Source organism: Myripristis murdjan, chromosome 6 (genome assembly GCF_902150065.1).
Source record: "Myripristis murdjan chromosome 6, fMyrMur1.1, whole genome shotgun sequence".
In the NCBI taxonomy this organism is placed as follows: domain Eukaryota; kingdom Metazoa; phylum Chordata; class Actinopteri; order Holocentriformes; family Holocentridae; genus Myripristis; species Myripristis murdjan.
The window spans coordinates 6684332-6708711 of record NC_043985.1 but is presented as its reverse complement, the minus strand read 5'-3'; the positions used below and the strand labels follow the sequence as shown (position 1 = coordinate 6708711).

Here is a 24380-nt window from a genome sequence, read left to right as displayed (position 1 = left end):
GGACGGCTATTATCCGAAGCCCCGCTCAGGGACTTTGAGAATCGCCCCTCCCTGCTCAGCTCTGGCTTTGGCTCAAGCCGGACCCGGTCCCTGCGCTGCGATCCGCTGAAGAGAAAACTATCATTAGCGCTGTCATCAAAGCAGAATCAAAGATTGCTCGTTGAACCGCTCTCGATGTTGTCTGAAGATTTCGGATGAAGACGTCAGCCAGTTGAGCAGCTGTGTCTCAGACTCAGTCTCAGAGTAGCGGAGTTCACAGCGCTCGGGCATCACATATCAAGCAGGTTGGCTCTGTTTCAGTCAGAGGTTGCAGGTGATGCCGCCTCCAAACTGTGGCTTTGGCTGGAAAATCTGCCTTGTTCCCTGAGTGGCCTGTACTCTTTTATTCTCTAAGTGTAGGTCAAAGTCCGGCCTGTGGGCCACATGCTGACCTCTGAGACACTGATGGTGGCCCCCCGAAAGCCAATCAAATCCCAGACGATATGTGCAGAAGTCACTGCAATCCCACGGTTTCCCTTTAACCCAGTGAATCCCTGGAGCCTGCAGATTTCAGAACTTTTATTCTGAAAGGTTTAATCTCACCTTCTGGACAAAATTCACATCAGTCCTTTTTATGTTTGGTTTTTGGCTGGAATTATTCTGTAATTTTCTGGCAATTTGACGGTTGTTTTCAGACTGCATTTTGTTAACGAGTAAAGTTTTACAAACTTCAAAAAGTTTTTAGACCCTCATTTTCAGGACAAAAGACATCGGAAAAGAGCACGGAATATCTTAGCAACACTTTCCAGACGGCTGACATTTCCCAAAGTGATATGATCGAGAGTTTGCTGCAGTGTGTTCCTTTTGTTGATTCAAATCCTTTGTATCCTTCCTTTGTGTGCAGATCATCGATGAGGAGGACACGCAGTTCATGACCAACTGCCCCCCTGCAGTGACGGAGAGCACGCCTCGCCGACGCACCAGGATACAGGTCCTCTGGACAGCGCCCCCTAGTGGCAGCGGCTGTGTCATACTGAAGTGGGTGTCTTATGATCTTGTTTTCGAGATAAGCTTATCTCTTTAGAGCTTTAATATGGCATCACTATGTCTGGTAGCTCAGTTTCAGTGCCTCATTTAATTCAGACGGTCTTGTACTGGTGCACGTCCATCTGTTGAAAATTCTTGTAAGAAATGACACGATAAGAAATTTTAGGAAGTTCTTAAGAGTCCTCTCAAATGCAATTCCTCAATATCTCATTTATTATGAATTGCATACATTTTTCACCTCACAAGCTTCTCAAAATAGGGCCCAAATTAATTATTGTGGTTGGTGTTTTTACTATTAAGAATAGGAGACGCAAATTAAATTTTCACTTATTAAAATAAGCATATTTGTCAATATTAGTCTCTATTTGGTAGTAGTTGTTTGATATATTAGGCTACAAATCCATTTCGCTGCCTCACTAAATCCATCCAAGTCATGGTTTACTTACATAAGTGAAAAAAATATAAACTTTGGCCAAAGCCAGTGTAATTGTAAAATTTGCCAGCTTATTTTCAATATACATGAAACATTGGCCTACTTGAGTCCATACTAAATCTGTACAGCAAATGTTAATTGTAGTGTTAAGTGTAACAAAATCTATGATGACTTTGAAATCTAACATAGTTGTCTAAAATTTGCTTAAATTTTATAAATTTGTAGCTTAGCATTTCACTGTAGCAATTTTAAGACAGGTGAGGGGTTGTGTTTGAGTAAACAATAAAATTTAAGAACAAATTTGAGAACTTTCATTTCAATAATACCATTTATTTGTACGTTTTTTCTTAGGAAGAAACAAGAAAAGTTAAGAAAAGATATTAACTAGTTTGGTGAACAACATATTTCCTTTTTAAGAATTTAAGAAAAAGTGGCACTTGAGAAGATTTTCTTTTTCCTGACTCGTCCCTGGACAGCCACCCTACCAGTGAATGTTACACCCTCGCATAATCATGTTGTTTTTATAGACGGTCATTATCGGTTATAGGCAGGACATTAAGTAAGCTAATGCCAGGTGTTCCTCCAGAAGCCGTGACACATGTGGCTCATATAAAAGGAGCAGCGCCACAACAAAGAGACAGATGACTGTTGCCGGGGCAGTTTGTGGTTGAAGCAGGTGTGACACTAAACCTGTCCTGTCATTTCAAGAGCTATGTGTGTGTGTGTGTGTCCTGATGTACAACCTTAGTTTTATGCGACTAGTTGAAATGACTGCAGCAACTCTGAGCACACCCTGAAACTCCAAATCCCCGGAAGACTGTTCTCCACGTCTTATCGGACGCACGAGTTTTCATCTTCTCACCTGGGAACATTTTGGCAGAGCTGTTAACCGCTTGGTGTTGTGTCTCCTTTTGACTTTTATAATCCCTTTAGTCAGTATTATCGCTTCTCAAAATGAGCAACATACATCGAAGGTAGCCAAGGAGATTAACGTTGTGGTTGTCGTCACCCTGCCTTGCCTTGCTCGTAACATTTAAAAAAAGATTTTGGCATTTCTGTTTTATTTGACAGTCACAGTAGAGAGAGACAGGAAAAACAGGGGAGAGAGGGAGAGAGGACGGCATGCAGCAAAAGGCCCGAGCTCAGATTTGAACCCAGTTTGCCACGATAAAGACTCAGGCCTTGATAAGTGCGACACACTCCACCAAATGAGCCACATTTATAGACGCAGACTTAAAAACAAACCTGAACTTTGGTGGGGTTGGGTTGTATAGTTGCCGTTTTATGAGTCTACATGGAGGTGAAATTTCCTCATTAGCTGCTCTGTGCTCCCCTGGGCTGCTAATCCACAACACTGGATTTGTTTTTCTCATTTCGCTTCCATAGTGCGGCAAAACAACTCCCAAAATAACACTTTTTGTGCATAAACAAGCATGAACAAACGAGATCATGCCAACATTAATCCCGGTACCCATTTTTTGAGGGAATTAAAAGGCTCTTTCCTTGTTTTTTTTTTTTGTATTTGAATTGGAAAATAGATCCGGCAGGTAATGTCCACATAGTAACCTTGCGCCAGGGAGATGCGAGCTGATGGTACTTTCACAAGTAATTGTGATTACATGGAGAAAAAATGGGTACCAGGAGTTTTCTATATTGGCATTATCTGCTTTGTTTGTGTTTGTTTATGTGCTGAAAGTGTTATTTTGGGAGCTGTTCTGCTGCATTATGGAAGTGAATGGAGAGACATAAATACAGCATTATGGATGGACCAGCCCAGGGGAGCACAGAGCAACTAATCAAGATATTTTGCCACCATGCGGACTCATATCACAGCTTTAATGCTTTAATGTAAGCACACTCAAATATCTCCAGAGCGGCAATTTATGCAGCATCACATCACATAAAATGGAAAATAAACAAAACATTAAAAATGAATCCAAACAGTGTTTTTTTTTTTTTTTTTTTTTTTTTCAGTGCAACACAAAAGCTGCTCTCAGAATAATCCATAATGAAAAAGTTATTTATGCCTCCCCCTTCCCCCCTCCAGCAAATCAATGAATATTTAACTTAGCTGGAATTGCATCTGTATTTGCATATTTATATTCAACCTCTGCACTTTCATCTCACCTATGGTGGAAACAAAAATGGCTTTGTTTGAATTTGACTGCAACACGGTGGAATGCGGCGAACTCTGTGTTTAGCCCCTGGACTACAATACTTTGACGGTCATGGTGAGATGAACACATTAATTCTTAATGTTGTTCTTACAAACGGGACCGCAGGCAAGAGTCGAATCAAAAGAAAATCGTTAGGTAGAAGGCTAAAGAGAGACAGAAGATACAAGACTGAATAAGAAAGCGAGTGGGAGAAATAAGAGATTACATTACTCACAGCTGCCAGTGCTTGTAAAAGATTGATTTTTATACAGGATGACAATGACTTATGGTTTTACAACCATAATGTTGTCTGATGGCAATTAGCTGTTGCTTTACAAATGCCTAGTTTTATTAATACTTTATGAAGCACAAAGTGTAATTCAGGCCAGCTCAATAAGCACAAACAAATCTTAGGTGGGCTGCTATTGGCATAGTGATGTGTTCTCTCACCACAGTCTGTATCCGCCAGCGATTTTTTGACAAATAGAGAATACAAATGATAAACAACACATAACTGTGAGTGAGCTTGCCTCTGAAAATGTTTCTCCCTCTGTCGTTCTCCCTCCATCTCTTGCTTTTGCTCCGTCAGTTTTTTGCTCTCGCTCTCTCCATCTCCTCATTTGACTTCCCAAAGGGAATAACCTCCCTGACATGCATCTTTTCCTTTCTTGCTCTAGATGCTCTAACTTGCTCTTACCTCCACAGTATCCTCACAGCTGTTACTTTTAATTTATCTGCTGCTGCTGTATGACAGATGGCGTATCGCCATCCCGGTGTTTGTTAGTCCAATAAATCTAGCCCTTCATAGGGCAACATCTGCTATGCAAATTCAGCTCGTATTGCTGTCACTTGCGTCTGTCAGCGTGGAGATCGAGATTTACCATTGACTCTCAGAATATCTAAGTCTGTGAGTCATCGCGGTTTTTACTGAGCACTTTTTAATTAAAAGGAAGTAAAAGTTGTATTGTTGTGAAAATGGAACTCCAAGTATGAATGTTCACACCAAAGCTGTGAATTTTCACACATCTCTTACAATCCTCTTTCGGAATTGGGAAGAAATTGCCCCGAATGCACTCTGTTGGACAGATCAGAATCCCAACTTGTTATTTACCTCTCTGTCTGTGTCTTGTCCCCAGCGCTCTGCTAGACCACGCTGCCAGTCCTGGATGTAAAACATATGTCTCTCAGCTCGCTCCAAGAGGCATAAAAAAAAAACTCAAGTTAAAGTTTACTTAATGAATATCTCAAAAGTGGCAAATAAGCTTAAAATAGTTGAAACCCAGTGTTTGAAAGCTTGAAAACAACTAAAAAAAGATTTTGCAAGGTTGAAAGTAAGTTGTGAAGAGCTTGTATAACATTTTGATAGGCTGAGAAAATCTCTGCAATATCTCTGCAAACATTATAGTGCATTTCAGGTTTCCTCCTTCACAGCTGTGGCTCCATTTTTACAGTACTTCTGCCGGTATATTAGTTCGTTTTTCAGGTTTCGGAAAAAAGGTTTTGAAAACTTGTGAGTTTTGAAAGGCCAAACCTTTATTTTTAACAGGATGCACAACAGGATGTGCTGGGAGAGAGGTGAGCAACTTCTTTCTGATCAAGCTTAACTTAACTTAACTTAACTTAACTTAACTTAACTTAACTTAACTTGTCTAGCCTCTAGAATTAGACCCCTGGCCTATGCCTGTTTTAACCAGAATATTGTGGCATGTAAACACCTTAATCGGAAAATGCCCCGTACGGGAATATTTGGTTACGTCTGTGCATGCTCGATTTGCAAGGAATCCTGGGGCGTCTTTGTTGTTATGGTTACAGACCAGATTCCTATAGGCGTATTGCTGCCCCCCGCAGGTTGAGTGTTGCATTGAATAAGAGCGTGGAATACGCCGAAACATGGGAATATGCTAAGCAACATGTAAACGGAATATTCCAGTTGCTGCATTGCACATAAACACCTTATTCAGAATATTACCTTAACCAGAATATTGACCCAAATCGGTATATGGTGTGCATGTAAACGTACTCATTGGCAGAGCAGTCTATTAATCCTACTCTTCCTGGCAAATGTGACATATTACTGAACATTACTTCAGCGGAGAGCAAATGCCCCTGCCTCCAGGATCCCGGCATTTTATATATTTACTTATTTTTCTTCACACCACCTGTTTTGGGGTTTTGGACTCGGAGTTACAGAGTTTCAGACCAGAGCTGCGAGACAGCACTGGCAGAAATTACATGACTTGCGAGCCTGCAAATGTCTGGGCAGATCTCTGAAAAGTGGGTGCTGTTAAATCAGCGCTGAAAGAACAGTCCGCACGATGAGCACAAATGTACATCTGCAAAAGTTTCAAAATGAAGGTTCGCCCTTTCGAAATTCATGTCTCAAGGTTTAAAAACCTGTTTTGGATCACCATTAACAAGGTGTCAAACCTGGAGAACAAACAAATGTAGTGGAAGAACGGTGACAAATCCGAAACTGAAATTTTCTTTTTGGAGAAACATGATAAAAGAGAGCTGCAGCTGTGAAGAAGGAAAACTGAAATACACAATGAGGTTTGCAGAGATTTTAATTTTTTGTCAGCCGATCACAATGTTATACAGGCCGTGATAACTTGCAAAAAAAAAAAAATGTAACAATCTTGCAAAATCTTTTTTGGTAGATTTCAAGCTTTCAGACAGTGAGTTTCAGACGTTTGAAGGTTGTTTTTCCAGTTTTGAGATACAGCGTGATATTCATTCCATAACAGTTGGGAGCGCTCCAGTCTTCTTCTCTCGCTAATGGAATCTCATTGGTCCTTTCACTCGCAGTGCAATGCTGTGGGATTTCTGAAATCGATGCCAAGTCCAACACCTGCTATTTCAAAATCAATGCAAATTGTTTTCCTTTTTGTGTGTGTATGTGTGTGTGTGTGTGTGTGTGTGTGTGTTTGGGGTGGGGGGGGTTGCAAAGCTGTTAGTGACAGCTGTATTGCATAAATAGCCAGACTTGTTTTTATTGCCAGATCAGCTAAAGATTTGCATTTAAATTTAAGAAGTGTGGAGGTAAAAAGCCAGATTTACTGCAACGAAGTCTCCCAATCAACTGTCCAGTCTTGACTGACTGAAAGTAAGATACTTTAGAGGCTGGTGATCACAGAGCGTCACACCGGCACAGCACCAGAGTCCTTTCTTTGCATTTGTTAAGGCAACAGAGCAACCCCATTCTTTATTTACATGTTGTATGAAGTCAGCTGTTGAAAATGTTCATCGGCTTGTTAGAGAGCGAAAATTGCAGGCAGCTTAGCTTGGAAATAACGCTGTTGGACGTGTGCCGATGTTAATTTTTGTCTCACCCTTCAGTGGCACACGGACTAGCAACGGCTTCAGGACATGTAACATTCCTCCTTGAGGCAGCAAGTGCATTGTTGGTCCTGCCCTCCTCTGCCTCAGCTGGTCAAGTTTTCACTCAACATGTTGTCTGAGGCTTCACATGCACAGGATCAGAAGATGGTGAACTCAAGCAATTGTCAATTAAAAAAAATCTACATCAGTATCTATATTTATCTCTATCTATCTGTCTTAAATGTTAATGGTATTTTTTCTGATCTCTGCACATGTAGTTACACAATACTGCTTCCCTCTGTTGTTGTATGGCTTCTCTGCTCTGTGGCCGCTAGCCTCGCCACGAGCCACAGTCACTCACTGCCGGCTGTTCTACTGTATGCACCAAAACATCAGTGAAAAGCCAATTTTGAGGCACAGGGGATTTAGGCATGCACACACAGGGTCACAGACAATGACAGACTGATGATAATGCCCACATTTGTGAATATGTACATCCCTGCTGCCATGATACTCCTGTTCTTTCCATTATACAGTTGACATGAAAGTTGTTAAATGCCTCTGAACTGAGGTTTTTCCACTGAACTGTTTCACAGTGTTGCAGCTCATGTCATACATCATTTGGAACCATTATACTGCTCATTAATAACTAATAGCACAACCATTTTGGCTGGAGATCCTCTAAAAGCAAAGTTACTAGCCCTAACACTTATTAAGGCCGAGAATATTCATTATTTCACAGGAAAAACACTCACTAACACTTTAACCAAGATATTTTTTAAACAATATTTTTATATTAGAATGCTTTTCCCCCTGGCCTGCCTGGCTGCAAAGTAACCAAAATGGTTACCTTGCAGCCCAAGGATTTTGAGAATCACTGTCGCTGATGAAGAAAAAGCTGACAAAGAACAGTTTGGTTCATGCCTTGAAATTGTATTTAAGGTAGAAGCAGGGTTTGTGTTTGTCACTGTTTTGAGGTAAAACCTCCAAATCACTTCAAATGACTTTAATAACAATGAACGCACCCACACATTTCCCCTTATTTCTCCATCTTCAAAGTATCAGTGTGTTTCAACAGCTTCGTGTTATGAGGATGATTTCCAGCAGAGAGGTTTTCAAATTTCTGTCTTGTTTTGACTTTTATCTCATGCGGACGTGATGCGACTCTGTATGCAAACTCCCCAGGGTGTGTGAGTGTGTGTGCGCGCGCACGTGCATGTGGGTGTTTATGCATTTCTGTGTGTGTGTGTGTGTGTGTGTGTGTGTGTGTGTGTGTGGGTCTGCATTGTTGTTGTTTTTCCACCCCAGGTCACCTCGGTCCTTGCGGTAGGTCTGATGAAGTCAGCTCAAATCTGATCTTCAATCTCTAGAAACTCCTGAAATGTTTCTCAGAGTTGTTTCCTCCTGGAGCGAAGGGAGAAAGAGAAGTAGGGAGAGAGAAAGAGAGAGAGAGAGAGAGAGAGAGAGGGTGGTGGGAGCATAGAGGGTTGAGATAGGCGAGTATCTAGGAGCTCAGAGAGGGCGAGACAGACAGGGTGACAGAGAGCAAAGCAAAGTCAGAGTGTTGTCCGGAAAGTGTTGCTGCTCTGTCCTGTTATCTACTCTCTATAGCCGTACACTTAAATTACTTCCTTTGCTCCGTCCGCTGCCCTTCATCCCTTTATTCAGCACGTTTTCACCTCACATCCCCCTTCTTCTCTGTTATTTTGATCAGTATTCTGGTGGGGTGAATGGGAGAACCGGCCTGGCAGGGCCCCTGACAGAGGCCACCGGTCCCCTGCTCGCTCTCTGACAACAGAGTCTAACCACCAGGCCTCTGGGACACTCTCTGACAACTGGAACGCTGCTCTTCTCCCTCGAAACGGCCATAAACAGATGCCAGCATTTTATATTGATTACAAGAATTGATTATTCACAGTGCGCTAATCTGTTGGAAACCACTGCTGTTTGTCGTTTTCATTTTGTGGCTACAGGTTTACACAGTTTTCAGGCTTTAAGCTGAGGCACCACAGGGGGAAATGGTGATTTTGGACTAGATTCATCAATTTTGTGATATTGTACCTACTTGGGTTAAGGTGAGGGTTGGGCTTTGATATCTAAAACATCAAAGTTTTGGTTGCTATATGGTCAAGATTAATGTTTTTGCTAAAAATGAACCCCTATAAATTGCCCGTAAATGTCGCCTTAAATAAAACATCTTTTCCATATTTATGACAATTTCTCTGATACATAATTTGTATCTGCTAGTGGCATTAGCTTCACTGAAACTACATCACTAATATCATTAATATTCATTAATATTCGATCCCAAGATACCTTTGTTTTATGGCTGCAGCATTGCATCAAATAGAAAAGATCTAGATGTCTTATACACATTTCCCTTGGACATATTTGTAATCTTGGGTACAGAGCTTGAGATGTCCACGAGAATTTAAAATAACATTCTGTAGATTTGAACAAAACTTGGCCACACAGCAACGTTGAACCCTCCGATGGGACAGTCAGGGCTAAAGAGGTTAATGCTTCACTCAGAAGAAAACATCGTGTCCTGTGTCAGGAACTGAACCCGGGTTGTTCGGTTAGTAGGGTTAGCAGTTGAGTTGAAATAAATGTAGACAGCCATTCAGCACGCTGACCTCCCTGTCCTCACTTTCCACTGCACTTTAAGGCATAGCTTCCTCCAGTGAGCTTGTACATGGCTCTTAATGGAATATTAAGTTACCTATGACCTCTTTAGGACTTGCCCTGTTAAATGTTTTCAGTCTGGAACCAAGCGGAATGATTTTGTCTCATTGAAACATACTCAAAGTATTATCATGTGAAAGCCCACTGTAAAGAGCTCACATAATCCACAAGTAACAGGAGGCAGGCAATACATTATATGTGGGGCTGTAGGTATGTAACATTTTCACCAGTTTCAAAGGAGTCCACGTATTGATATATCGATTAATTTACCTGATAATTCCAAAAGTAAGGACAATCCACCCAACCACTTCCCTGCCATCATTCAGAATAATAATAGCATTTTCGTAAAAACTATCAAGGACGACACAATAATAGTCTGTATATTTCACTGGTGTTTTTCAATTTCATGCCCAAGCAGTCAACTTATGTTGCAGAGTATACTGCACCATTCAGTCTGTCTAAGATTTATAGGTGCAATATAAGCGATAACTCCTACTTAATGTCGGCAGTCCCTCCTCTGTCTCCAGAGTGAGTGTTGCTCTGTTCACTTTCATTTCCTTTTTATGTCCCTCCACTGTACAAGGTGCAGGGACTCTCAAGACCATGCAGCACGCACCATTCACGGACTGGCTGATTTATAATAATAATAATAATAATAAAAATAGTTGGTACCGTTTTCTGTACCGCTTTGTGTAACTTTTCAAAAGTTTAGGCAGTCGGTCGGCAATCTCCGTCAGTCTTTAACCTTGTCTTTGAATCAGTCAAAAGTGTTTTGCCTGTTGATCTAAGACTGCATTTCATTCAGTGCCGACGCTCTGAAATCTAAGCTGGACCCAAGCAATCTGTTGCTCTAAAAGTAATCAATAGAATTTTAAAATAATTCCTAACAAGTATCAGGAAGCCAGTGCAGGGTGACTAAAATGGGACTAATATGATCTTTTCTTTTAGTTCATTTTTAGTTTAGTTGAAATCCTGGCAGCAGTGACGTGACTACAGGGCGTTACAGTAGAAAATACGAGAACACATAGACGACTTTCACCAGGTCACTAGAGCATGGACATGATCTAATTTAAGATATACTTCTCAATAAATAATGAGACTGAACAACTGTTTCGATTTGCTTCTCATACTTCAGAGAAAAACAGCAATGAGATTTCTAGCAGCCAATGTGATGTTAGTGTATCAGCTGGTGCAATAACTGCCAAAGGACTAAATTGCATGACTCTTGCTGTTTCTCCATCAAAAGAAATGTTATGTCTCAGAATTAACCGAGGAGGAGGAGTCATTTAGACAGAAAACAGAATTGACCTTTGTCATACAATGGCTGCTGTGGAAAAGGTCCCTTAAGGAATGGAGGGAGTCCCAGGGTGGAGCCTTGAGGTACCCCACAGCTTTGCATTGCAGAGGACAATGCAGAACGGCAAAGAGAACTGTATGTTAAAAACATAATGGCATAAATCAATTCAGAACAGTTGGCCTCATTTAGAGACAAATCCAACATTTCAAGCAAAGTTTCACAAAATTATATAGATATACAGGAAATTATACGGGTAGATTTTATTAAATGTAATTAGTATATTAGAACCACAATTTGAAAAAATAGTTAAGCTTAAATATATATTTAATAGAGCACATTTAGTAATACTACATCATACATTTCATATTTCTAAATTAAATGACACTTCTTAATAATAAATCATATATAAAAATTGTCATGTTCCCATTCTTGGCTGCCAGTGGAGTATACTGGAATATCCACTGTGGAATGTGACAGCTATTAATTTAAAGCTACAATAATCAAAATTGAGGAGGGATGATTTCTGTTAGGACCATGTAGACTCAACTGACAAATGCATGGAATATGAATCTAATTTAATGCACTATTTCAAGGGGATGTAAAACTATTGCAAGAGAATTTAAAAGTACTTCAAAGCTATGCACCACCGCTACTACAAGGAAACATAAAGGATGACAAGCAAAGGCTACTCCAAATTAATTTTTTTCCCCGTAATTCTTTCATCCACTACGTCACTTTAGGGCTTCCACAGGAGAACACATCACAGATTTATCTGTGTAATATGAGAAGTGTATTGCATTTTTACTTAGTAAGAGGCCTGACTGTATCAGTGAAACAACTCAGTTTTTATTCGGACAGTTTAATTTTCAAGCACTGTTAAATCATGAATTACAATTTAGCCCTTTCCAGAGTCTGTGAAAAGATCTGTATTCCTGCCTCCCACCTAATTTCACCAATCTGTCTTCTCCCCTTCTTCTGTCCAAGGGCATGATTGTTCAGTTACATTTCATATTGCAGTGGTGCTATTGTGTCAGGGGGTTCGGAGAATACAATGCAGCATCTGTGAAAAGATGTGTAGTCCATGTCCATTATGAAACCCCCAGGAACCCATTACCTTCTCCTCTCGCCGAGAAATACATGGTTCTGGTATTGAGCAAAAGCACTGTGGTATTATCTCTTTAATACCATCTCTGTCCCCCTCTCCCCATCCAACTCTCACTCCCCTCCTCTCTCTTTCCCTTTCACTCTCACTGTTTCTCCATCACTCTCTCGCTCTTTCCCTCTCTCTCTCTCTCGGCAGGGCCAGTATTGTCCAGAAGAGAATCATCTATTTCCAGGATGAGGGCTCTCTCACCATTCGCCTCTGCGAGAAAGGTAATGACAGCTGCCCATCATGTTTCCTCGCTTTTCCTCTTTTCATCTTTTCACCCTTGACTACTTATCGTCGCTCCATTAACTCTTGTTCTATCTGCCATTTTCTCTTTCAAGAACACCTCCCAGGCTTTCATATAATGTTTAAAAAAACATGAAGCCAAAAGGCACGAGGAAGAGTCATGGATCTCTCGGGAGTCTGCTGTGGAATTTAAATATTCTTTTGTATTTCACCACAGAGCCACACCAGAGCTTTTAGATCACCTGTGATTTTACAGCAGAGAAAAATACCAGTCCAGAATTGGAAAGCTGTAGGCTCCCCAGATAAACAGTCGTAAAGCAGAGAGGGAGCGGGACTCTCGCAGCTCTGATGCACACATTTATTGTACAATAAAGACCAGAGTGTGGACAAGTGGCTTTCAAACTTTATTCCAGGGGACTTCACTTTGAAAATAACTTCTTCCCCTGACCTAAATCTAATTTAAAGGCTACTGTGCTTTACGCTAACTAATAAAGCTAAATTTACCCTGTTTAAGGTCACTGGCACACTTGCCTTCAGTATTTTTCCTCATCCCACTTTAACTAAACATGAGATTGCAAGCGAGGGATTCCAATTTCTTCAGAATAATTTGGTGACTCATAAATATTCAAATTCAAATTCCCCTTGACCCATCTTTGCAAAAAAATTGGTCGAGGGCAATATTTGAATATTTATGAGTCAGTGTCGGGGTTAATGTGTGATTTAAATTACCAGTTTATCGTAGGTGTGTTATTTGGTGATATTTTAGCTGGGGTTACAAATTGCAGTCATTCATCTGCTAATTCATCTGTGTTTGCATTCAAGCTTGCTCATATGCGGCTGTGCATGAGTACATCTCTAATGGTGTGAGTGAGTCTATTAGCGGCTCAGCTCATGTGTCTTATAGGCTTATGTGTGTGTGTGTGTGTGTGTGTGTGTGTGTGTGTGTTGCAGAGTCTGTGTATGGTGAAGCTACCAGTAGCCCCGCCTTGGAGTGCTGTGCCTGTGGAACAGCCAAGTACAGACTCACCTTCTATGGCAACTGGTCTGAGAAAGTACATCCTAAAGACTACCCAAGTGAGTTCAAAGCATGGGCACACACTCACACACACACACACACTCACACATACACACATGAACACTTAGATCCAACACAATGAGATCTAGAGTAAAATCACTTCTGTCTTTGTCAGAAAGAAGAAAGCAAGTTCACTGCAAGAAAATATTAAAGTGACGTAACTGTGATGTGCTTAAGCCGATTAGCTCTGTTCATGTGCCTGTGTGTGTGTGTGTGTGTGTGTGTGTGTGTGTGTGTGTGTGTGTGTGCGCGCACGCACATGCCTCCCTGTTCCCATATGTAATCTGTCAGAGGGAAGGGATTCCCTCGGAAAAATCAGAATAATAGAAGAATAAAATGTTGAGTGACCAACTTCAAAGATCAGTTTACTGAAATACCTTTAATCACAATCACTAAAAGCAAAACCAACAAATCTGACATTCATCCAAGTCAGTAAGCTAGCTTTTTAATTGACTTTGTTCTTCACTCAATCACTCATCAAAACTAGCAATTCAATTCAACTAATGAACTGATGGAGCCCACATTTCTCTGTCTGTGTCTTTCCTCCCGTCCTGCAGGACGAGCCAACCACTGGTCGGCTCTGATCGGCGCGTCCCACTCCAGAAGCTACGTGCTGTGGGAGTACGGAGGTTACGCCAGCGAGGGAGTGCGCCAGGTCGCTGAACTCGGTTCCCCTATCAAGATGGAGGAGGAGATTCGACAGAAGGTGGGGTCAACATGTGACTGCTTTTTCTCTCGCTCCGTTTCAACAGATGAGATGGGCTGGAGGCTGGAGACTTGAATGAGAGGTTCCCTGTTGTGTTGTAGAGGATGAAGTCCGAGTTTAAGTCTGGGATGCTGCACTTGTTCCAGAGGTTTCAAATAGTCTGTTCTCTTGTTTTAGCGTGTTTTTCTTTCAGTATGATGGGGCAGGTTTGGATGCACCTGGTGAGCAAACTGACCAATCTCTAGTCAGGTGATCTCTAGGAGGTTCTCTTTTACAGACGACACTCATTTTTAATCTGCAGGATCAGTCGTCTGAACTTTAGGGTGTGGACCTACATGTCTTAAAGGCATAATTCACCAACTGGAAGTTTTACACAGCATCCAGAGAGCAAATGATGCATGCGAGCGAACAACCGAATGACTTGAAAAAAATCAGTGGAAGCCATTTGTCTTAACAGAGTTAACAAACACTATCGCTCTGAATAAAAGAAAGCTCTGTTTTCCAAATGATAGGCTCATCGTTAACACTGTGGGCCAGCCAGCATCCAACCCCGCAGGAACAATGAGAGGAGGATAGCATCACGAGTGCCCTGCATACCCCTTGGGGGGGAGTGAAATAATTTCAAATAAATGAAAATGGGTGAGCTATCCCTTTAAATCCTGGGGACTCTGACTTTTATATTAAGTCACCTGTCAAAAAAGGTCGAAAATCTTGCACACTTGTGGGAATAAAGATTGTGTGTCAAAACAAATAAGACACAATGGGATATACACCCACCGAGTGTTTACCGTGCAGCCCTCAATGCATACAGAGTGTGGATGTGATCATCATTATAGACACCCGTGCACCCACCCATTCCCATTATAGTGTGTATTGTTGGACGCTGCTAGAGCACAGTGTGAAGTTAATGAGAGGTCTGCAGCTATGAGAAATGGAAATTGGAAGAAATAGAAAATATACGACACACACACACACACACACACACACAGACTAATTTTCCCGTCAAGATGGCAGTGGATGAACTAGCAGTAGGATGAATTTCTCATTTCCTCAAACAGTGTGGGGCAAGGCATTTACATGCGGGCGCGGGGCATTCCCACACTTTCACCCTCTCATTATCGTTCTCATTAAGCCACTCGCATATGTTGAACGGTGCTGCATTGCATATTTAGGCTGCACATTACTGATATTCTGAAGCCGGCACTCAGCTTGAAATTAGATTGCGCTGAAAGCATCAGCCAGCTACTTTTGAGCGAACCGTGCCTTTAGGGGATGGGACGGTTTTGGAAGGCACCCGCTGGATTCCAATCTGAGCGGGCGGGTTCGCTCGCTGAGCTCCAAGTGTGTGAATGTTTGCGTGTGAGGACTTTGGAGCATATGCAAAAAAAAAAAAAAAAAAAAAAAAAACAAATATCAGAATAGATAGATGTGCGAGTCAAGCGCTCGCATGTCTGTTGGTGTTTGTGCGTGTCGTCCATGTGCGGCGGTCGGAGTGTGGCCCTGCTGCCTGTCTCCGTGTGTCTTCTCTATGCCACGCTCTCCCCTTGGGCATTTGAAAGGTGGATCCTAGCCATTTGCAGGCGAACAATAGTGTGTTCTTAGTGTGCTGTCAGTTTGGTGTGTGCCTGTCAGTTTGGGTTTAGCTTGTTGTGTGGAGACATTAGAGGCTGAAGGACAGGCCTAACTCCTCTCTTGGCTGGCCCTGTCTGTCCCTGGCACTAAACACCGCCCTGACACAATGGAGACTTTAGGCCGTTTTATAGTAGAATGGGATGGCTCGATTGTGTACCGTAGACTGGAATGTTAGCTATTGAGTTGTAGAATGACACGGCTCGATTGTGTCCTGTACTTACGTTGAAACGCCGGCTATTGAGTTGTAGGATTTTTAAACACGGGGTCTTGGATTTTGTTCTATCCAAAGTTTGAGTCTTGCCTTATGATCCACGTTCATGACAACATCCAAATCCCACAACTTAACCCTCCTATTATGTTCAGGGTCAATTTGACCCAGGCCAATGTTTAACGTCTCTAAATAAATGATTAACATCTTTTTTTTTTTTGCTTCATATTTAATGAGTGTTCCTAATGTAATGGGCACTACTGGGTAAACATGAAATTGACTTGATGATATGTTTTCAATGTCCTGTACACACTTTGTAACGCATTGGTTATAAATAACAAAAATCATTACTTAGAAATAATATAAAGCCATTAAAACACCAAAAATTAATATTTCTTTCCAATTTTAGATCAATTAGTGAGATTTTATGGTGATTTGCATATTTTTCCATTGTCGCATAATAGGAATACTGGATGTATAAGTTGGGGTGGGTGGGGGGGAGTTATGTTTTATTTAAAGGGCTATTTAGGTAATCAACAAAGAAGCATAAAGTACCTGACACATAAACTTTGATAACAATTTTAGTTATAATAATTTTGTGGAGGTTTAAACTGCTGGGGTCAAATTGACCCCAAACATAAAAGATGTTCAAAAATGTGAACATAACAGGAGGGTTAAGCTGCCCCTCTCTAAAGAGATCATTCGCTTATCTTGATACATCAGTGGAAATAAACCACATGCACATGTATCGGCCTACTACATTTTACTGGATTTTCTCTTCCTCTCAGACAGTTTTTTGTGTGTTGGTGTGCGTGTGTGCTCGCCTGTCGATGCCTTTTTGCGTGCTTGCCTCCATTTGTGCATGCGTGTCTTCACACAAATACAGTAGCTGCAAAAGCCTTCTTCGTCTGCCAAAAGAGATATTAAAGTCATCTTTTCAAGGCTTTAGACCCAGACAAAAACACACGCCGGGGCACACATACACACACTCCTTGTCAGTTCTCTGTGGCTTCCAGGTTCAGACAGGGTGAACATCGAAGAGGCTGCTGTAAAGGTGGGAAGCCGACATGGGTCAGTAATCCCTGTCTTAGCCGAGAATCCCAACCATCCAGAGGAGCAATCAGCTGTGGTGATGTGTGCACAAAGCCTCAAGACCGACCTCTCTAGCACAAGCCCAGCCTCTGCTCTCGTAACTAACAGGGCCCGAAGCTCTGACACGAGACAGGCAGACTGGCAGAGCGAGAGAGAGACACATCACGGCGTCTGTAGCTCTGTAAACAGGACGGGACAGCAACTCAAAAAACATTTGACATCGGAGAAATTCATATACAGCCCGGTGTTGTAAAAGACGGTAAATAAACATTGTTCAAAATCTCTCATAGCTGCTACCTGCATAGTTTTTTGAAACCAGCACTCGACTGTCTCTCCGTTAAAGGACACAGCATCTGCTTTAAAATCAAATTTGATCATCCTATATCATCCCTGTTGCAAAACTTTTTCTGCTCATCTGCTTTTACGTTGAACTTGGCCACCCCTGGCACGCCGCCATCCCTCCACCGTTCGCAGGGAAGCAAGTACGAACGTAAGCACAAAGCCTCGCTGGACAGGGCCCAACATGCATAAGCCGGTGGAAAATATGTGTGATAAAGCTCATTTGAAAACCTCCAGGCGCACTCCATCTCACACCACCGCACACAGCGTGCATCGCCGGTGGAGAGCCGCGGCTCCAGCTCATTCCTGAGAGCGGATCTCTCTGAATGCTGGCACCACTGACTTAACAGCACTAGGTACAGGTTTTAACACGCCAAAGGCCCAAACTGCTTTTGTCAGTTCACTCGGGCTGCCAGGAGAGGTGGGAATACAATATCAACACACCGAGTTGTCGAAATCTATACAGTCATATAAAATAAATATGAAAAAAATATGGGAAGGACATTTGAGTTTGTAGCAGGGTGCTTTTGAAAAGGAGCTTCCTTTAGTAATTAATGTATTTGTACATCAACATTTAAAATAGTGGACATCTCAGTTTGAAATACATATAGAAATCTATTATCTCTAGTCATATATATAGTCATATAAAAATAGGAGCAAAACATATACACCCCTTTCTGGATATGGATATATATGTGTTGCTCGTGTGCGTTCCAGATGTAACTTATGAATGTGCATATATGAAAACAGCATATTGTCACATTTTAGTAATGTATGATAGAGATATGTGTCCACATTTGAAAATACATTTGAAAGTATATGCACGTATTTAGTGAGGTGTGCACTGGTGGGTATTAATGCTCCAAAAGCTGCAAAAATCGGTTAGATAATGTTATTCTTAACGTTCTGTTGACGGACTGAGTCAACATTGTCATGATCACTGAGGATTTTGCGGGCATATACTGCACAAGCTTCCCCTAATTAGCCATATTTGTATGGAGACACAACCAGCTATTTTTATATCAACTCGCCGCCTGCTGCATCAGTCTACACCTGTCAATTAAACAGAACGAGAAACAAAAAGTGCCGTATCACCGATTGTGTTGTGTTATCCAACCGCCACAATAGCTGTCATTTATAACTTACTCAGAACGCTGCTTTGTCACTTTTATCAGGGAAGAATCAACTCTGTTCTTTATGAATGGCGACAAATGTGTCAGCTGCAGAAGCAGAACATTATGAGCTGGGTGCTCAACCAAAAATTCATATTTAAAAATTGAGGGATTTTGATTATTTGTTGTGAAATCTTTAGTATCCCTGCATGATTTGCAAAATAGTGTGTTGCGGTTGAACATGTGGGTAAACTGTAGTAAACAGGCCAAACATTCAGAATCACTGGTGTCATCTGTTAATGTTTTTATTTATCCAGGTGAAAGTTGACTGAGATCATTTCACACTGAACCGTCTATAGTGTTGTTAGGTCAAGAAAACCCAGATTTGCACCTCTTTGTCAAGATGAACTCCAAAGAAATGTCGCCTGAGACCAGAGAGACTTCTTCCATCTTTTATAATGTCACCACTCACTTACACAAGAAACAAAATTACACGGCACACTTAATTATTGATTGCTTGGAAATGTCACATAAGGCCTAGACTATGTAATGATCACACAAGTGGTGGTAGTAAAATGTGAAGAGCGGCTGCCCAAGGAGTAAATTCTCAACCTTTTTAATGCCATGGCACACTGACACCGGTCAAAAAAAAAAAAAAAAAAAGCACACCTAATTATTGCTTGCTCTGAAATGTCACGAATTCTCATCCAGGTGTGATCCTGCCTAGATCAGAAAGCAAAATGTCAAGAGCTGCCGGCCAAGAAGCCATTTGTATCCACTTTGTAGGGGAAAAGTGCGATCATAGCCTGAGTCAGTTATAGTTTAATGAACTGAATGAACCAAAATGACAGCGTGAACCAAAGCTCAAGCAACTGGATGCTCTGGTTCGCCTCTAAAAAAAAACCTTAAGGGAAATGCCTATCATCGAGTACTGAGGCGGCGTTTGACCCCTTGTGCCAAACCTTAACACGTTTTTAACTTTGAGTTGCAGCCCTAAAAGCCCTTCGCCGCTTTTAGCACCGCGGGGAGCAGCCAGAATCGCGCGCGCTCCCTTTGAAAACTCAAAAGAAGCCGGGACTGCGGAGGCACGGTGGCCACGCCGCACCAAATGTTGCCCCGAGCTGCACGCAGCCCCGGGGCGAGTAACCTGTCAGGGGTCCCGGGTTAATGCCGCAGGTGGTTTTCCTCTCTATGTGGAAGCGACACCTCCTCCACTAGAAATTCACTGTTTGAAAGACGTGACATGTGCGGAAACAGTGACGTGTGTCAGTGTGACCTTCACCGGGCCTGGAGACACATCTGGGAGTTCTTTTGTGTTTCGACCGCTGGTCCCGGGTAAAATCCCTGCTTCAGTGAAATGTTCATTTTGACGACCACTTTTGATTTTGTTGCATTTTAGTTGCATTTTTGTCACTTTTTAGTTATTTGAATTTTATTAGTTTTACTCCAGTTTGTGTCGACGGAAGCTTCGGGGGTTTGAGTCGACGAAATTGAAAATTTTAATCTGATTCCACAGAATCATTTATTAATTTTTTTCCTTCCTAAATTCCTCATTAAATAGTTTGTTTGTGACCTTTATACGCAAACGGATCTACATTCGTCGTCACAGCTCCTGGTGTTTTGGCTCTCGCCGTTGTGTCTTCCATACTTCCTTTGTTCCCTCTTTCTTTCCTTCTTTGCCTCCTCCCTCCATTCCTCATTCCTTCCCTCCCTCCTTGCTTCATTCCTCTTTTGTTCCATGACTTCCTCCCTTGCTTCCACTTCTTCCTTCGTCCCTTTCTTCCAAGGGACAAATGGAGAAACCGTTTATCTCTTCCTTCCTTTGTCCCATTCCTCCTTCCTTCCCTGCTTCCTTACTTTCTTCCTTCGTCCCATCCCTCTCTCTTCCTACCTCTCTTTCATTTCACTCCTTCCCTTGTTGCTTGCATTTTGTCTTTCCAGTCCCTCTCTTCCTCCCTTTCCTCCCTCTGTCCCTCCTCCTTTCCATCCATTTCTCTCTCTCCTATTTCTCCCTTGGCCCTCTGCCTTCCTGCCATTTTTCCTTCCTTCTTTCTCTCTTTCCTTCCTCTCTCCCTTACTTCCCTCCATCCACACTAATCCTTATGCCCCTCTGTTTTTCCTTCCGTCCCATTTACCCTCATCTTTCCATCTTTCACTCCTTCTATCCATTTATACTTACCCATTTCTCTTCTCCTTCCTCCCTCTATCCTTTTCTCCCTCCATTCTCCTTCTTTCCATTCCTCCTTCCTTTTATTTTGCCATACCCTACTTTACCTTCTTTCTTTCACTCTTCCATCCATTCCAGGATTCTTCCTTCTCTCCCTCCTTCCTGCCGTCGTACCTTTGTCCTTCCCATGCTGCTTCCATTTTGTCTTCCCCAGCTCCTCTCTTCCTCCTTTTCCTCCCTCCATCCTCCTTTCCTTTCCTCCTGGTAACACAGAAACCTCTGCTTTTCACATCCTCTCACGAGCAAATCAGTTTTCCTGCTTTCCTTTCTTACTGTCTGTCTCTTTCTTCCTTTGCTTCTCTCTCTCTCTCTCGCTCTCTTTCTCGTCATTTCTTTAAATTTTCCATCTGTTTTGAAAAGACCTTATTTCAGGCAGATTGTCAGAGAGAGGTTGAGGGGATGGCAGGATGAGATGAAGGAGAGAAGGGAGGGGAGGAGGAAGAGAGAAGCGAGGCAAACTATCCTTCACTTTCATCTCTGCACTCAAAACACTTCACAGGAAATTGCTGCAGACCTCCCTCAGACAGACAAAGAGGCAGACAGGCAAACACACACACTCGCAAATACACACACACACACACACACACACACACACACACATCCCACTCCTTACATCTTTATTGCTTTTCGCATAGGCCCGGATCTCACCAGTGAATACAGAGAGAAGACACAAGGCAATCCGGCAGCGCTCCAAAGCCTCCCTCCCAGTCTTTTCTCATCGCTGACACCTGTCAGATTAAAAGGGGAGGAAGTAGTGCTAAGTGATGTACTTTCTCTGTCTCCCCCCTGTCTCTCTGTCTCTGTCTCCGCACGTCTCTCTGTGCATGTTCAGAAGCCCATCCCCGCTTTCGGAGGTGTTTTGTCAAGCCGTCACAGTGTCAACAGCCTTTTGAGAGGAGTGTTTTTGTGGGATGCTGCGGTTGTTGCGCTGCTCCAAAGCGTCTCAGCTGGAGGAAATTGTCTCTCCGTCGGTTCAGCCAGAGTCTCTGCTGGAGGTGTGCAGTGAGGAGGCAGGCGGGAGCTCCCGGCTCCTCCAGGGCTCCGTCTCTCTTCCTCTCTGTTTGCATTTCACACTCCATCTCTGCTTTCCGAAAATCCAGGGTGAAAGCCTTCCTCGTGATCACGTGGCCTGCTGGTCCATCTCTACACTTTACAAAATCTCCCTTTCGTCATGCTAAATGCCTTTGGATAGTTTGGAAGTAGCTCTGAAATCAGGTTAATTATCACCATTACGTGTGTAACTAAAAGACTGTACCAGTGATTTACAGGTTTGGGCCATTTACTGCAATTTACCCAGATTTATTTCATGCAGGGATAGTAAAGACTTTACAACATCTAATCAAAATCCCTTGATTTCCAAATGTGAATTATTGATTGAAATAACCAATGTGCCTAATGTAAGTCTAATGTTCTGCATCTGTGGCTAGCAAAGTCGTCATCACTCACAAATCACAGAACTAATAACAGGCTGTGTAAAGCAAATGTTTCCCCGGGGACTATTTTCCAGCGGAAATACCGCTTCACTTCACCCAGTTTCAAATCATCAGAACACAATAGTGCTGCTGCTTTTAGGAAAACTAATGTGGACGACTTTATTCCGGTGATTGAAGACTGGAGTGAAGAAAGTAGGGGGCGCATACACACCACTTACATGCTATTCTTACACCTGGTGGAGCCAGTTTCATTTATAGTGGATGTGTAGTGTTACAGCATCCTTTGCTCGACATTATGCTGCAAGCGGAAAGACAAAAACAGCAGGAGAGTAGCATACCTGTTGCGTAGAAACATAGTGCACATTTCAGCACAACACCGCTAAGGCTAATCTGGCCAGACTGCAAAAGAGCAAGGAGCTGCCTCTGGCTGAGTCCTTGTACAAAATTCCCTCGTGGTAAGTGCATAGGCGCCGCCGGAAATCATTCAAGGCAGTGGAGCCTGTTCCTAACGGGCTGGTGATTTTGGATAATGACTACTATTACTGCTAATACTACTGATAATCTTTGATTGTGATTTAAAATCAAAGCAAACTTGATCCATGTTATACTGAAGCACTCTTAATAAAAGATCAACAATAACCAGTGCTGACTAATCTTATGTGGTTTATGCCATCTTGTTTTAAATGACTTGACACCTTTTTGCTTGCTTTAAAATATGTCAGGAAAATAATCAGATGTAATATATTACATAACTTTGGTTAATTGATCAAAATAATTACCTTATTATTCTATACATTATAATTACATAATTGCATTATGACACTTTTTAAAGGGTGACTAGTAATCAGTCATCAGTTACATTTAAAAAATAACACCATTATGCTGACTTTTGCCACGTACATATATTTTTCATCTGATATTTCTCTGCTTATTGAAATTTATGAAGGGAATGGGAGAGAAGTAGATATTTGTATGGTAGACGGGTGTCACACTGCAGTGATAACGTGATTTTTTGGCCCTCATTTGTAATCTCTGTCAGGAAAACAGTGACTGGTGGAAGCATCTGAAATTACCTTGCCAGTGCATGTTGTTTATGCCATATCACATGCAGAAGTGGAGGAGATAGGCGCGTTTCACGCCTCTGTAAATAATGAGATACTGACGCTAACACCGAGCCTCGATGGAAACATCTGGAATCATTTTATTTTCATCCTGTGGTTGCTGTTTGTCAGTGTCTTGATGAATTCACGCCGCCTCTGTAAGTGAGCCTGATGCCGTACTCCTCTCTGTGCCTGAAGGCATCTCTTTTTAATCAGATCCATATACATATCATCTTTCATTAAAAAAAAAAAAAAATGGAATGGAATAATATTACCCTTTTAACCTCAATTCTGCAGAAGACAGTGGTTAGCTTGTTTATTCACATATTTCACATGTTTAAATCATGTGACACTCACACACACACACATTGCACTGTTCCTGTGTTGTGCTGTACGCTGCATGTGGGCCTCGGGCTGATTAGACAGTGTTTGTCAAGCCGGTCCTGTAGCACATCACTGTTATGAAGGGTATTGTCAACTAAACTATATTTGGACTTCACTTGTCTCTTAGAGCAAGAGGTGGGTGGAAAATGAGAGTCGGCGCTGTCCAACATTTGGTTTATGTGTGTGTGTGTGTGTGTGTGTGTGTGTGCGTGTGTGTGCCTTTCCCACATGGGAGTAATATACTGTAGTGCTATCTTGAGTTCTCGCTGTGAAAGACTGAGGGGTAGTTAAGTGGGGAAGCAGCTGATGACATTGAGATGTGCACGCACACACACACACACACATACACACACACACACACACACATACACACACTCCCAGAGTCACTCCTGGGGGATTTTCGGAAAGCTTCTCTGACAGACGGACAGCGTCTCACGACTGACTCTAATTGGCTGAGAGGTTCAGCCGGGCAAAATGGAAGGAGACAACTGGACGAATGGAGCTGAGGATAAAGACAGTGGCAGCTGAGATATATTCTGTCTTTTTTTTTTTCTTTTTTTTTTTTAAGATTACATTTGTTAGCTACTTCGGCTGTGCACCTCAGGCCTCTTGTACCGCTCATTAACTGCATCTCTGATAATGTACACACTAATCAGCCCTGCTTCCTCACAGCTTTCATATTGCTATGAACATATCCCAGGTCTGTTGACCACTTAATTCAGAAGAGCTTCCCACTTTTATGTTCGTCATCAACATGAGCTCCG

General features: G+C 42.1%; 1 protein-coding gene across 1 annotated transcript in view; it reads left to right on the top strand.

Annotated features, from left to right (window-relative positions):
• The window catches only part of spon1b (spondin 1b), an 82514-nt gene that overhangs the window by 13352 nt on the left and 44782 nt on the right, over positions 1-24380 (top strand). Inside the window, 4 exon segments of the mRNA XM_030053678.1 lie at positions 884-1017; positions 12216-12289; positions 13260-13382; positions 13941-14089. Of these exon segments, the coding sequence (XP_029909538.1) occupies positions 884-1017; positions 12216-12289; positions 13260-13382; positions 13941-14089 (480 nt within the window).